Source organism: Rana temporaria, chromosome 5 (assembly GCF_905171775.1).
Source record: "Rana temporaria chromosome 5, aRanTem1.1, whole genome shotgun sequence".
NCBI lineage: Eukaryota > Metazoa > Chordata > Amphibia > Anura > Ranidae > Rana > Rana temporaria.
The window spans coordinates 46,599,687-46,615,405 of NC_053493.1; the positions used below are offsets into that span (position 1 = coordinate 46,599,687).

At 42.3% G+C, this 15,719-nt stretch overlaps 1 protein-coding gene across 5 annotated transcripts in view; it reads left to right on the forward strand.

Moving 5' to 3' along the window:
* MLLT10 (MLLT10 histone lysine methyltransferase DOT1L cofactor) overlaps positions 1-15,719 on the forward strand; it is a 259,511-nt gene that overhangs the window by 29,793 nt on the left and 213,999 nt on the right. For all 5 annotated transcript variants that reach the window (XM_040352499.1, XM_040352500.1, XM_040352501.1 and 2 more), the window contains one exon: positions 613-667. In XM_040352499.1, coding sequence (XP_040208433.1) covers positions 613-667 — 55 coding nt within the window. The remainder of the gene's footprint in view (positions 1-612; positions 668-15,719) is intronic.

The window sequence follows — 15,719 nt, forward strand, 5'->3', positions numbered from 1 at the left end:
AACACTGATGCTCTGTGATGGTATGTCTTGGTATGCTGACCCCTTAAGAGTTTCCTTCACTGGAACTAAGGGGCCAAGCCCAACCCCTGAAAAACAACCCTACACCATAGTCCCCCCTCCACCAAATGATTTGGACCAGTGCACAAAACAAGGTCCATAAAGACATGGATGAGTGAGTTTGGGGTGGAGGAACTTGACTGGCCTGCACTGAGTCCTGACCTCAACCCAATAGACCACCTTTGGGATGAATTGGAGCGGAGACTGCAAACCAGGCCTTCTCGTCCACATCAGTGCCTGACCTTACAAATGCTCTTCTGGGAGAATGGTGAAACATTCACATAGACACTCCTAAACCTTGTGGGCGGCCTTCCCAGAAGAGTTGAAGCTGTTATAGCTGCAAAGGGTGGGCCAAATCATTATTGAACCATACAGACTAAAACGCCATTAAAGTTAATATGTGTGTAAAGGCAGGCGTCTCAATACTTTTGACACTATAGTGTATTTTATATCGTAGTTCAGCTGCTGTGCAGCAAATGAGTGATTTGAATGTTTTATATATGTGTACCTGATGAAACTGAATGCATTTAAGTTTCTTATTGTGTTTCCTTCTAGAGATGTGAATTGTGTCCCCATAAAGATGGAGCATTAAAGCGCACTGATAATGGGGGTAAGTGCAGCTCTTCCTTATTTGCTTTCAAAGTTGATTTTTCAAATGCACTGTATGTTTCCAGTAAGGGATGCATTACATTTTTTTTTTGTTTTTTTGGTCCCCCACCTGTTGCAGAAGTCTCATGGTGCCTTTGCCTCTGGGAATCATGCTTGTAGTTTCCATAGTGTTGCAGTGCCTCTCAGCCCTTGTAGTTCTGCAAACAGCTGGAGGGCTGACGTTTGCTTACCCCTTCCATACACTAAGAGATTTCTTCCAGCCTGCATTCTGGGCAAATGAAATCTAACAGATCCCTCCATCCACACTAAACAATGTCAGTTGGACGAATCCCCCCTTCTTGCTATTATATTCAGACAGCATCGGCAGCTGCTCATGTCACTGCAGAATGACGCTAAGCCCTGCAGTCCATGGACTTGAATGGGACGCTTCAATAAAGTTACAGAAAAAAAAAAGTAAACATTGCCTCGCATTGTAACCGTGCAAAGCACCGCCCATATACAGAGGACATGTGTTTTAGTGTGTGGGCTGTTTTTGTTTGTTCCAATGTCTCCGTCACTGTATAATGTAAAACAAAATACATCAGGGAGAGGGGGGGGGTCCTCAGAAGGACCACAGCAGTGTGTGCAGATCCAGGACTTCAGGTGTAGCAGATGCACCAGTGTAATCCCTTAGAGGCGTGAGAACCTATGAAGGTGGTTTATCCCAAAACTTCTTATTCCTGATATGTGCCATGTTACTTTTATGAGAAAGTATCCTTTTCTCTTTGTATTGCTTCCTTTATGTGAAATCCCTGGTGTTTACTGCCAGTCCCTCTCCTATTAAAAACTGACATGCCACACCTGCACAGCCATTCACTGGGAAGGTCAGCGTGCTGCTTCTTTCCTCCCCCATCTCTTATGCAGCAAAGAACAGAGGGAATGTGATCACTTATAAAAAAGAAAAAGTATTTATAATGTCTCTTTATATCTATAAAAAATGTTTTGCCCTTTAATTTCTATTTTAACCACTTCACCCCCAGAAGGTGACAATTGCACGGTCGTGCGACACTGTACACAAATAAAATTGATGTCCTATTATTCCCACAAATGGGTTTCTTTTGGTGGTATTTAATCACCTCATCGGTTTTACGCTATAAACAAAAAAAGAGTGTCAATTTTTAAAAATAATTTTTTACTTTTTATGCTATAAAACCCATCTAATAAAAAAAAAAGTCTTTATTAATTTAGGCCAATATGTATTCTGCTACCCTGAAAATAAGCCCTACTGTGTCTTCTTGTTGCCAAAATGAATATAGGACCCAGGCGTGTTTCAGGGAAACACGGTAATGACACTGGTAGTGAAGGGGTTAACATCAGGGGCGAATAAAGGGTTAAGTGTTCTCCTAGGGGGTGCTTTCTAACTGGGGCGGGGGGGGGGGATTTTGTGACTGGAGGAACACAGAGATCCGTGTTTCTGCTTAGCAGAAGCACAAGGTCTCCATCTTTTTCCCTCACAAAACGCTGTTCTGCCTCTCCTGTGAATGATCATGGGTGGCAGACCCACTGATTGACTCCTGCTGTGTCCAATCACAGCAGAAGCGGGTCACGCGGGAGCCCCCCAGACGCACTGCACAAAATCACATACCTGTACACAATTTTGCACAGGAGGGCCGCCGTATATCTGCGTGGGGGGAGGAGGGTCTTTAAGTGGTTAAACTGAACAGATTGTTTTACAAGGTGATCGTTCACAATCGCTTTAACTTTCCAGTAGCTGCCAAACACTAGCAGGGTACATCTATGGAACTACTTACTGTATATTTCAATAGAAGTATTTTGATGGACATACCCTTTTAGTTATACAATGGAACACATTGGGAACACGTTGGTTTTCTATGGAGGAATGGGGCACAGAAACAAAATTGCTTATTTTCTAGTTAAATGTACAAAACAACTAATCAATTGGGTGGATAATTGCATTCTTGTTTTACTGGCCTTAGTTTGCCCTGAATGGGTCCTGTGATGTGTACCTTCATTTAAATCAATTGTAACGTCAATTTCTTTAACTAAAAGATGTTCTACTTGCCGCTCCATATGAGGGTATTGCATAGAGGAGTCCCGGTTCTCTTCTCTATATGTCCCTATAGGGAGAGGGTATTGCATAGAGGAGTCCCGGATCTCTTCTCTGTGTCCCTATAGGGAGAGGGTATTGCATAGAGGAGTCCCGGATCTCTTCTCTATATGTCCCTATAGGGAGAGGGTATTGCATAGAGGAGTCCCGGATCTCTTCTCTGTGTCCCTATAGGGAGAGGGTGTTGCATAGAGGAGTCCCGGATCTCTTCTCTATATGTCCCTATAGGGAGAGGGTATTGCATAGAGGAGTCCCGGATCTCTTCTCTATATGTCCCTATAGGGAGAGGGTATTGCATAGAGGAGTCCCGGTTCTCTTCTCTATATGTCCCTATAGGGAGAGGGTATTGCATAGAGGAGTCCCGGATCTCTTCTCTATATGTCCCTATAGGGAGAGGGTATTGCATAGAGGAGTCCCGGATCTCTTCTCTATATGTCCCTATAGGGAGAGGGTATTGCATAGAGGAGTCCCGGATCTCTTCTCTATATGTCCCTATAGGGAGAGGGTATTGCATAGAGGAGTCCCGGATCTCTTCTCTATATGTCCCTATAGGGAGAGGGTATTGCATAGAGGAGTCCCGGTTCTCTTCTCTATATGTCCCTATAGGGAGAGGGTATTGCATAGAGGAGTCCCGGATCTCTTCTCTATATGTCCCTATAGGGAGAGGGTATTGCATAGAGGAGTCCCGGTTCTCTTCTCTATATGTCCCTATAGGGAGAGGGTATTGCATAGAGGAGTCCCGGTTCTCTTCTCTATATGTCCCTATAGGGAGAGGGTATTGCATAGAGGAGTCCCGGATCTCTTCTCTATATGTCCCTATAGGGAGAGGGTATTGCATAGAGGAGTCCCGGTTCTCTTCTCTATATGTCCCTATAGGGAGCTGCTTATGTGAGCCTTTGTTTTTATTGACTGGTAACGCCCCTCCATCTTCGCCTATGTAGCCATACACACTATAGGCGTTTTCAGCGGTTTAGTGGAAGGGGAATTTACAGGCTACGCATCACTTGTGCATTTTATGGCGCTTTTGAGCATACAAAAACACTGTAAAATCTCCTTATGCGCAACGTTAAAGCATGTACTGCATTCGTATGGCCAGAATTCTGACCAGTAGATGTATGAACACCAGATGCGGGTACGTGTGCTAGCGCTCATTAACGCCCATGCAAAACGCAGGTTTTTAACGCATTTTTTCTGCTGCTAATTGTATGAGACAGAAATGTCAAGCATACGGTGTGCGTTGGACTAAGAGGTAAGCCTGCACATTAATGATAATTTAAAGTTACTCCACTTTCATGGGAAATAGAAAATAAAAACTAATATATTGTACAATTTTGCTACACAAGTCATATTGTAATTGAATGCTATTAAAAAATTGCCTTCCTTTTCAATCTGCAGCACTGTAATTGTCTTTAAAATGCAATTCAATATGGCAACCCTTGAGGCATTCTGTACACAGATGGTGTACCGAGCTCCCCCCAGAAATTTCATTTCCGGCTTGTTTGATTGGCTTACTGGTTTTCCCAGAAGTCTGCCCTAAGATACAAGTCAGATTTTGGGCTTCACCTGCAACAAAAATTTCATTTTTGGTGAGATACTCCCAAAGAGAAATCGCATGTACAGGGATTCAGACCCCACCACTTTCCTCATTAAGTGCATCAGCTGATTGATTAAATATAAAGTCACTCCCATTCACTTTGCACACGGACAAACGGCTTTTTCTTCAGAATAACAAAAGGTAGGAATCTGCAACAAAGTTTGTTAAAATCCTTGCAATGTAAACAGAATATAATAATGTTAAATATAATAATAATAATAATAAAGATCCTTGCATATGCCATAGATAGAAACAGGCAAGTTGCGTATTATATGTGCTAGCATTCTGCCCTATGGAATCTAGGATTTGCTCAAAACTACACAGAAATTGCACACTGCAATGGGGCTTTTTTCAGGCGATTTAGCGTTAAAAAAGCGCCTGAAAGAAGCTGCATCTGCAATCCCAATGTGAAAGCCCGAGTGCTTTCACACTGAGGCGCTGCGCTGGCAGGGCGTCAAAAGTCCTGCAAGCAGCTTCTTTGCAGCACTTTAGGAGCGTTAGACTCCTAAAGCCGTCTTCCCATTAAGGGAGCTTTTTTAACGCCAAAGCGCTTGAAAAAAGCCCCAGTGTAAAAGGGGTCTTAGCGGAGCTTTACCAGCGTTTTTCGGGAGCTGGCAGTGTGAAAGGGCTCCCAAATCACATTGGGATTGCAGGTGAGGCTTCTTTCAGGCGCTTTACCGGCTTTTTTTTATGCCAAAACACCTAAAAAAAAAAGTGTTTTTTTTGTTTTGTTTGTTAAACGCACCTTATTAAAAGCACACAGGTGGAAGCCACACCATTTGACATTGTGCAGAGCCCTACATGTGCTTTAGGTATGAAAAGCACGTCTAAAAACCCAGCACAGTGGTGTAGTGGTTAGCACCTCTGCTTAGCAGCACTAGGGTCGCTGGTTTGAATCCCAACCATGGCATTACCTGCCTGAAGTTGGTATGCTCTCCCTATGCCTGCGTGGGTTTCCTCCGGGTACTCTGGTTTCCTCCCACACTCCAAAAGATATGCTGGTAGGTAAATGGTCTCTAGTATGTGTGTGTATGAATTTGAGTTGGGGACCTTGGATTGTAAGCTCCTTGAGGGCAGGGACTGATGTGAATGTACAATGTATACGTAAAGTGCTGCGTAAATTGAAGGCGCTATTCCAGTACCTGAAATAAAATAAGGCCCGGTGTTGGACCCGGGCCCTCTTTGCACCGCATGCTCTGAGAGCTGATGCTGCCCATGGCTTTGGGTAATTGGATACATTAGCAGATTGTAAATGATGTGGAGGCAGGAAGGAGAGACTGAGCCCTGGTTACTTAAAATGAATATCGTATTCAAAAACTGTGTTTTGTTTAATGTTTGGATCACAGATGAAACGTCTTTTTGGTTGACTTGCATCCTTTGTTGCCTGGCTTTTTTTTTTCCTTTTTTCTCGGAGACACCCCACGGTTTGCATAATCATCATTCCAGTTTGCTGTTTTTGCTTAGCATGGAAGCTTACTAGATTCAGGTGAACAGGAAACGTGAAATTGCCTGAACTCTCCAGCATTGTGAGAGCAGGCTTCTCTAAATATAGGTTGTCCAACGAAGCACTTTCACTGCGTTAAACTTTTGATGGACTTTAACTGCTTTTCTTGGCTTTTATATGCGACTTAGCAAAATTATGTTTGAATATTAAAGGCTCCTTTTAATGTGACAGGCTAAATAGGTCCCAAATCCAGGTGCTATGTAATGCAAAAACCTCAAAGTAAATGGGGGAAAAAAACAACTTTCTTTACCTCCCCTGTGCCAAATTATTTGTGTTTCATGCGCCCCCCCTCCCAGACACTGCAGCTCACAGTGGGAGGGTTTAAAATGGTTCTGAAGTCGAAAGGATTTTTACTTTAACGCATTCTCTACATTAAGGTGAAAACCTTTCACTAGCTGTTCTTTCCCTCCTCCTCAAATATTTACCTCACTCGATCCAGCACAATGCCCATCTGCAGCAGCGCTGGTCTCTTCTCGCAGGGCACTCAGGCAGGAGAGGGAGCCATTGGCTCCTGCTACTGTCAGTCAAATCCAGTGTGTATCTATGTATACATACAGCCTGGCTCGGGAGCTCGCCCACACGTGTACCCGCGTAGCGCACAGTTTGTTATAGGGGCACTTAGAGGAGATGAGGACCTGAGAGCGCTGACGAGGAATGCCAGAGAAGGAGGAAAGGGCCCACTCTGTGCAATATCCTTGTGCAGAGCAGGTAAGTATAACTTATTATATATTTTTATTTTAGGGAAAAAACTTTAACCATTTGCCACCCGCTAACAGTACATTTACTGCTAGTGGGTGGCACGGCAAAGTACGCCATGATCCACTATCTGGTTTTTGTGCAGACTTCCTCTGCTGATCCGTGCTGTGATTGAACATGTCACGACTTTGTCGGCAGGTTACAACCAATGGTTTTGGCTGTGTACCTGCTGATTGGCTGTGGCCAATTACAGCATAAAGTTCTGTGTTTACAAACACACAGAGCAGTGATTTGGCTGTGTCTTCTCCCTGAAATTAGCTCTGAGTTCAGGGAGAAAAGACAGCCAGATCCTGTGAGTAGAAGTAGCACACATACACTTGTTGGGTACACAGTTAATGCCTTGATTGCTTTTCTTATCACCCCTGTCACCCATTAGTGTTGTGTACAGTATAGTTCTCTGTATTAGTGTCACTAGCAACGTTGGTGTCAGTGCCAGATTGCCATCACAGTCACACTGTAAGTCACTGATTACTGCCATTACTAGTATATCATCTATAGCTGTGTAAATTCCAGTGTATATGTTGCAAAATTGTGTCTAAATTTCTGAAAGCATTCAATTTTATTGGATATGTTTTATATCAGAAAGTAGAAAATATTGTTTAATTTCTTCAAAATTTTTGGTCTATATAATGTAAAAAAAAACAGCGGTAATCAAATACCACCAAAAGAAAAGCTCCATTTTGTTAATTTTTTTTCATAAATTTAATTTGTGTACAGTGTTGCATGACCGCGCATTTTCCAGTTAAAGTTCAAAAAGCACTGGGCAAGACTGGGTGTAGACAAGTGCTGATAGACATTTATTTAATTTTGGATGGAGAGGAGAAGGTTGGAACACGTGTCAGATTTGTGTTGCTGTCTATGTCCCCGTTGGGAAGATTTTCGCTGTTTTGTATTGGGGACCATTGTCACTGAAAGTAAGGCAGACATTTTTGAATTCTCACCATAACAGGAAGAGGGGAAATTTTCTGGTGGGTATACATGTTTCTGTTAATCGGCACTCAAAAGGGCACTTCACTCACGACCCCCCCCGACAAAATGAAGAAACATTCTCTCCCCAATGAGTGTAGATTATTGCTACATTTGTGGGATCTTTTCCAGCAGGATAAATGGACATTCATAGCCTAAAGCAAACACCAGGGTACCAAATTTAATTTTAGCTCAAAGTACAGAAACGTAGCCTAGGCCAGTCTCAGGGATGAAAATGCAGATTGTTTCCGCGCTTAAAACTAAACATATGTTTTCTGTGTCTACTTTATATTGTGAATAAGTTAAAAGAAATGGTTATTTAATTTTTTATTTTTTTCCCCCCTCTAACTATGAAACTAAAACGAGAGTCATATATTAAGGCTCAAGAGTCTTGGATGTGGTCCAGCACATAGACCAGACATGGCTGGTAATCTTAAACAGCCAAGCATACTTTGAATCTTATTTACATAGTGATTGAACTGTGCAGTATTAAATATTTAACCTGTAGACCAAGGGAATTTGTGCTTTGATCTGCAAGAGATGATGTCATTGTAGCAGTATTTTGTTTCCACGTCTGCTGGGAATGGGTTGCCGAATTTGAAGATCTGGCATTTCCGAGGTGGCAATTAGATTTCGATGAATTTTAAGGTTGCACAGAAACAGAGTTTAATCTTGCATGGTTGCCAGCAGTTATTGGATGTTCCCAAAAATCTCCATTCATACCTAGCTGCCAGGGTTGCCAACTGTCAGTAAATTCAAGGACAGGTTGTCAACTCCAAGATCTGTCTGGGAATGTCGGTTATGAAAATGCAGATTGGACATTCATGGACAGATGTAAAAATCCTGTATTTTTCAAACTGCCCTTGAGATTCATCATGGTTGGCAACCCTGCTTGTTGCTGTGCTATTACAAGGCCAAATGGTGAAACACTCGCCCATTAGACTTTCCGTAATGGAAGAATAAACAAATTATTTGGGCCCAGATACAAAAGAATGACATGTCGTAGGGTCATATGAGATGTAGAAACTAAGGGGCCTGTTTATTAAGTGACCGTGTGGAATTACCATGGCCATACTACTGTTCATTAAAGTGTATCTTTTCTGAAAATATTTAGAAGAACACCCAGGCTTTTCACTGCATCCTGCATTTAAAGTGTTACTAAATCCACAACCGTCAAATCAGTTTCCACAGTGAGTATAAAAAGCATGCTTTATGCATATACAGACTAAGGGGTTAATCCTCTGCATTGTGTGATCCTGTCTCTGTCCCCTAATTATTTCCTGATAATACAGAGCTCAGGGACAAGCTGCACATGCTCAGTTTGGTGTGTTTTGCTAGATTTTTTTCTTCGGAAATTGCATGTGATTAGCACAGGGCCAATCAGCATTGTGCAGACAGAAGATCAGGGTATAATTCACTCCTCCTACATGCTTTATTAGGAACTTATAGAAGTCATAAGACTGCTATATACTGCTGATGAGAAAATATATTTAGCAGTTTATATTTGCTAAAATAATTGCATTTCTATATTCTGTGTACTGTGGGAGTCCAGATATAATGAATGCAGGTTCCTGGGTTTTGTAACACTTTAATTACTCTTTAAAATGCAGGCACAATGTGAAGTAAGCAGTGCAGTATCCAGTGGTATATGTCTGCTCTCTGTGTTTCGAAATGAAAAACCCTTTTTGTTTTTTTATTTATCACAGAAAATTGTATTTGTTTTGGTGCATTACATTTGTCACCAAAGTGCTACAAGTGTTTGGATTATGGCTATTTTATGGTTATGCCTTAAACCCAACTGAAGTATGTATGTAGTCAGATGGGGTTTATGCTAACAACCTCCATTTTCATAGTCCATCACCTCCACTTTCCTGTTACAGTAGCTGTAGAGGTTGTCTAAATATCAGACACCCTTGTCTGCAGTGCAAGACTTATGCCGCGTACACACCATCACTTTATGTGATGAAAAAAACTTTAATTGACCGTGTGTGGGGGAAAACGTCGTTTTATGTCTTGTAAAAAACGACCAAAAAAAATTGAAGCATGCTTCAATTTTATGTGTCGTTTTTCAAAAGTGCACTTTTTACTTCACAGAAATTGACCGTGTGTAGCAAAAAACGTCGTTTTCTAAGACGTTTTTTCATCCACGCATGCCCAGAAGCTACTTATGAAGCGAGCTTCAATGGAAAAACGTGGTGGAATGTAACCTCACTTTGCTAGAACATTGTGAGAAAAACGATGGTGTGTACGCAACTTCGTCTTTGAAAATTGAAGTTTCAAAAACGTCATTTTTTACTTCACAGAAAGTGTCGTTTTTTTCCATCACATAAAGTGATGGTGTGTACGCGGCATTAGTCTCAGTTTTCAGAAAAAGAGATATGTTAAAGCACCTGTCAAGACAAAATTTGAAGAAAAAAAAAAAGATAACCTCTTGTACGTATCGGGAATGCATGCACATTTGGCCATAATCTGCATCCCTTCCACACATTCAAAAATCCGACATGCAGCGACCTGCAAATGTGCAGTGGAATTTCACACAAATGCCACCGGTTTATGGTATATAGGTTAGAGCTGGGCAATTTTCTCCCCCCAAAAAAATGCGATTTAAAAAAAAAACTTGATTCATGAGTCGAGTTTTTTTAATGGACACCGCACCGGTCCTGAGAGGTGCAGGCAGGAGTTTTTAGGCGAGGCCATGGCTTCGGCCTCGCGGACTAGGCCGAATCCGCTGCCTTGCCTAAAAACTCCTGCCCGCAGCTCCTCAGGACCGGTGCGGTGTCAGCGCCGTTCCTGGCTAAAAAAAAAAAAACGATTTGCTGAAAATCTGAATCAATTTGACCTCGCAACTCGATTCACGATTGAAATCAATGTTTTTCCCCCAGCCCTAATATAGGTACTGTAGCACTTCATTGCATCTGTACACATGCACAGACACTGCCTCCTGAGTTAGGTGTAATGTGGCAATCCCAGGACACAGTGGAGCCCAGCCTAGTTCATAAAGCAGGGGGTCGTGCTTTGCAGCACAGAAAGCTACTACAATATATAAATTATACTTCTTCTTTTTTTTTTTTTTACAATTTTTGTAAGGGGGAGGAACAAAAGAGAAAATGTTGCTGAAATGGGTTTGCTTTGGTCCCTGTTTTTGACTGACAACACGCAACTTTTTTTGTGGATTGGGGGATGTCAGCCCTGCCTAGTGTCTTTCCTACATTAATGAGGTAATTTCATTGTTGGGTAGCCCATAGAGGATTTGGTTTTCTTTCCTTCCACCATGGGTGGTAGGAAAGGAAAGTAATTTGATTTCCCCCATCAACAGAGTCGGCATTGATGGGGGGAATGCCCCCCGCAGCCCTATTGCAGTCTGCTAGCAGGGGGTGGGAGCTCCCCCCGTTTTCCCCGCCAGCAGAACACAATGGTTACTGCTAACGGCTATAGCCGCCTGACAAATTTCGACAGGCTGGTTATATCCAAGTTGATCAATGGATTGATTTGGGTACAATCATCCCCTCCCATACATGATCGAAATTTGGCCAGTCCCAGCTAAACCCTGTATGGCCGGTTTTAGGGTTTACATGCACTTTACTTCAAAGCAAAACAAGGTCACAATTCATAATATGTTGGGGGTACAACAAGATGGAAAAGTGGGCTTTATTGTGAACTCCTAGAAGAGAGCAGAAACGCCAACCTTTTTGCTGATACTCCAAAAACGACTTCACTTTCAGAATCAGAAGTCAATGCTCTGTATGACCTGCAGCATTATGAGCTGAGGGAGCATGGGCTTCATTGGCAGCAGTTGACCTGCCAAATCCATAAATGTAATATTAATATACTTTCAGATATTTGGGCTATGTTACTTCAGTGTTTGCTCAGCCTTTACCTGCCTCTCATCTTCCTAGAAGTACTTGATGCTGTGTGTTATCACTTCCTTTACACCTTGTCTATGATAGATGTGTGATATTACGAGTCGGCTCTTGTCTCCTGGGGGGTGTAAATATATCTCCATGTATGTGTGCGGGATTATGAAGAATGCACTGATCTGATGAGAGAACAATGTATCCTCTTGATAAAGCCTAGATTTGGGACAACGCCCCTAACATAATTTCCAGACATCCAGGAACCTTCACGTGTCACTAATGGATCATTTTTTCTTATTGCACTAATCCCCATGCAGCCGGATGGACCGGTAACATGTCACAAGTTCTTCCAGGCCTTCCTGGCAGAGTGTGAGCTGAGGTGAAGGGGGAGCAGAGGCATGCCAGATGCTGTTTATAAAAAATCCCCATTTTATCGTGTTCATTATGTATCACTATTTTGTCTTCATTAGCCTCAGAAATAATATGTGCCAGATGCACTGGATTTCTCTGTGTTCCAACTTGTACCTTTAAGCTATATCCGTGTTTTCTATGTGTTTTTTGGGTATATGCCAGGTATAGGATTTAACTCCATCTTTTTGCAGCCTGGAGCTCCCCAACTGTTGTAGACTTGCAGAACCCTGCAAGAGGCTGGTGGCATTCTGCGACTTGCAGTTAAGCAGCTGGAAAATCAGAAGTTGCAAGTCACCCCAAATTAAGCCCAATGGGCATTACTGTTCCTTGTGCTTCTGTCCCCACCCCTTAAATTCTTCTGGTGCTGCAGGGGTTAATAGAACTGGGGAGCTGTCACAGGCTCTTATCTAGAGTGCCGGAGTATGTCAGAAAGGCTTTCCGCCTAGCTCCTCCATTCATAGAAGATGCTACTACAACTTCTGTGAATGAAAGTCTGTCAATGGTAGGGCACACATTTTAATCATTTATCCTTTACTCATAGATCCGGTTTAATTTCATTCAATCATATTATACTATTATATTAATTTAATATTATTTGCTTCCCATGAATAGAAACAGACAAAGTATTAATGACTATCATGATGGCCTGGAAAAGGGTGCAAAACGTTTGGTGCACAATTGCATATACAGAGACCTGTAGAGTTAGAATGGCCAATCATTTCCAGTTCATCACGCTAAAAAAAAATCTACTGTGGTGGAATGGGCTAACCCTGAAAAATGTTTGTTCTTTCCGACTAGCTTTAAAGCTGAATTCCAGGCATAATTTTCTTTGCATAGTTGCATTGGTCCCTGCCCTGCTGCATAGTAACCACAGGGGGCTGCTTGCTTGGCACTGGTGCCTTTTAGAAAACGTCCTTCATTTTTCTCAGGGGATGCAAAGTGTTCTCTGATTGGACAGTTACTACAGTGATTCGATGCTTCCACAGTATGAAATATGTATACTTGCTTTTGTCCAACGGTAGTTTCTTCATGCTTCCTGAGGAAGCGGATATGTGAAACTCGTTGACTCATGAAGACTAGCTTGCACATCAGTTACTAAAATAGGCTACAGTTGTCCTTTTATGCATTATTGTGTACATTTGATACATTTACCATGATTGTTTTTAATAATGTATGGCTAATCATGCTTTTATGCTTCTTGGTTGTAAAGTTTCTAAATTTTATATGCATTGTGTCCCATGGGTGCCTCTAAAGTCTGTTTTTTTTTTTTTTTTTTTTTGTATAGTTTTTCTTGTTGGTACAGATGTGGCACAGGAGTGATCCATAGACTAGCTTGTAAGAGTCCCCTCTTCAGAAGACTCGAAATTAAAAGTTTTCAAGTACAAATGTCCCAAATTGGATGTTTTGCCATCAAAAATGTCCAAGAAAAATGGTCTTCATGGGCAATAAAACACCCCATAAATAAGAAAGCAGAGGAAGCAGGAGTGACACATTTTAAACTGTGTAGGGTGGCGTTTAGTGGAGATCTATTATTCAGATCCCACTTGGAGAAGGTCCTAGATAGGATGTTGAACAAAGAATTGAAAGAAAGGCGTTCCCTGTCCATAAGAATAAGCAAGTAAAAAAACGTTTTAGTGGTCAATAAATTTAAAAAGGGTTGTAGAAACAGAAAACCCAACGTTGTATTCTTATCTGTAGAAGGCCAAAAGAGGATTTCCATCTAAACCTCCTTAACCCACCACAGAATTCCAAAGTATCAGAGCTGCAGGTGCGAGGGAGATTGATGGCATTCCTCCCACCATGACAATAGGGGATTGAAAACCCCTTTTTTATATTTAATTTATTTTAAATGGGTTTCCAGAATTTTCAAGCCGATCCCTCTCGAGGTTTCTAGTCGGGTGTATCTCTCTGGATCAGGAAAAAGCAGCAAACCTAATGTTTCTCAGAGAAGAACTACTCTTGCAGGAAGTAATGGAGTTCCCCATCCAGTGGAAGGATTATATTTATTTATTATATAAATTATATTATAGTGATTGTAAAGCTTTGTTTTTTTTTTTTTTTTTACATAACAAACATGTCATACTTCACTCCACTGTGCAGTTAGTTTTGCACAGAGTGGCCCCGATCCTTGACTCCCGGGGTCCCCCAGCAGCTCTCGTGGCTCCTCCCCGCATTAGATAACCCCTCAGGAGAAGCGGTCTCCCGGGGGTTACCTTGCGGGTGCGTTTCCGAGTCCAGCATTTGGCATCCATAGCCGCCGAATGTATGACTCGGCCCTGGTGCCCACGTCATTGGATTTAATTGACAGCAGTGGGAGCCAATGGCTGCACTGCTATCTATCCAATCAAGAGCCAGGACCCCTTGGAGAGAGGGTCAGCACATCACCACTGAATGAATTCCAGGGCTCAGGTAAGTAAAACGGGGAGGGGGGGGGGTCGTCTGCGGGGCCAGTGACTGCGGTTTACAACCACTTTTAAATCTGAAACTTTCGAATAAGGTACAGTTTCTGCATGAAATAGATACTTTTTTTCCCAAGAGTTTTACTCTTTCTAGGATTGTATAAGATCACCCTAGATTTCAAGGATGCATATCTACACATTCCAATCAGGGAATTCTTCAGAAAATTCCAAAGATTTGTGGTCAAAAGACCACAGAAAATGCTTCACATGCAGTTCACACTCTACAATTGGTCTCTCTTTGACTCCCATGGATTTTCATGGTGACAGTGGCACTCGGTTAAATTAAATCCGACTCCAGAAATGAAAACATTCTATCCTTGCAGTGGGTCTCCTCTGCAAGGGATACCGGCTTGTATGTGTAGGGGGTAGAGAAAGGGGCATTATCACTTTCCCTCTACCCCTTGGGATCACACCATACAGTGCAGGGCCATTATTTTCCTTGCATGTGGAGGAGGAGGCAGAAGTGCAACTGAGGCCAGGTGTGCCTTGGAGAAGAGGCTGTGGGCAACGGTAGCACTGCTGGAGGAACCTTGCTGGAGTGTTCTGTGTAAGGTGTATCTCCTTACTCCGGTACTCTGAGCATAGAGGAGCCCCACTGCAAGTTTTTTTTTTTTTTTTTGTGCCGAGATCACGATACTTGCATGCCTAATAGCTATTCCAACTGCACTTTGGGCACAACTGCATTCAAGACCTTTTTAGTGGGGTACACACTAAAAGAAAAACGGGCGAACTATCATCCTATTTTTTATTTTTTTTTAACGTTTCACAGCAAGTCAGAACCGAGAAAGGAGACGTACGAAAATTCTCATACTTCAAAGGCTTTTTTTGGTGTTTATTGTTTCTGATCATGATCTTTTCTGATTTTTCGCGTACGAAAGATTGCACGAAAACTGTACACGTTAAATGAAAATCGTTTGTTCCCGTACGAAACACATTTTTAAGTTTGTCCCTTTTTGGAAATTTTTGGTTGGAAGCGGCTGTCGAAAGTTGGGTAGACGAAAATGTTTGTCCGATTTTCTTAGTGTGTACGAGCCTTTACAATAATTTCTGCTGTCGGTCTGGAATCATGGGTTATTGGAGGCAGCAGTAGCGGTGCTATAGACTTAGAAACTCTCCATAGGTGGCCAGTGAGGTCAACCAGATCCAGCCAGAATAACCATAGATGCCAGTCTGGGAGCTCACCTGAACCAACTGATAAAACAAGGATTGTGGAGCCCCTCATGGGCCCTACAGATCTTCAGACTTGAGAGAACTAAAAGTTATTGCAGAATTAATTCATCATTTCAAACTACAGATCAAAGGACGTCACCTCCCAGATTCTTTCAGCAGTGTCCTACATCAGCTGCTAAGGAGGCATGAGGTCACGTTGATTGATGATGCCGAATGGAGGCATCTCTTTGAG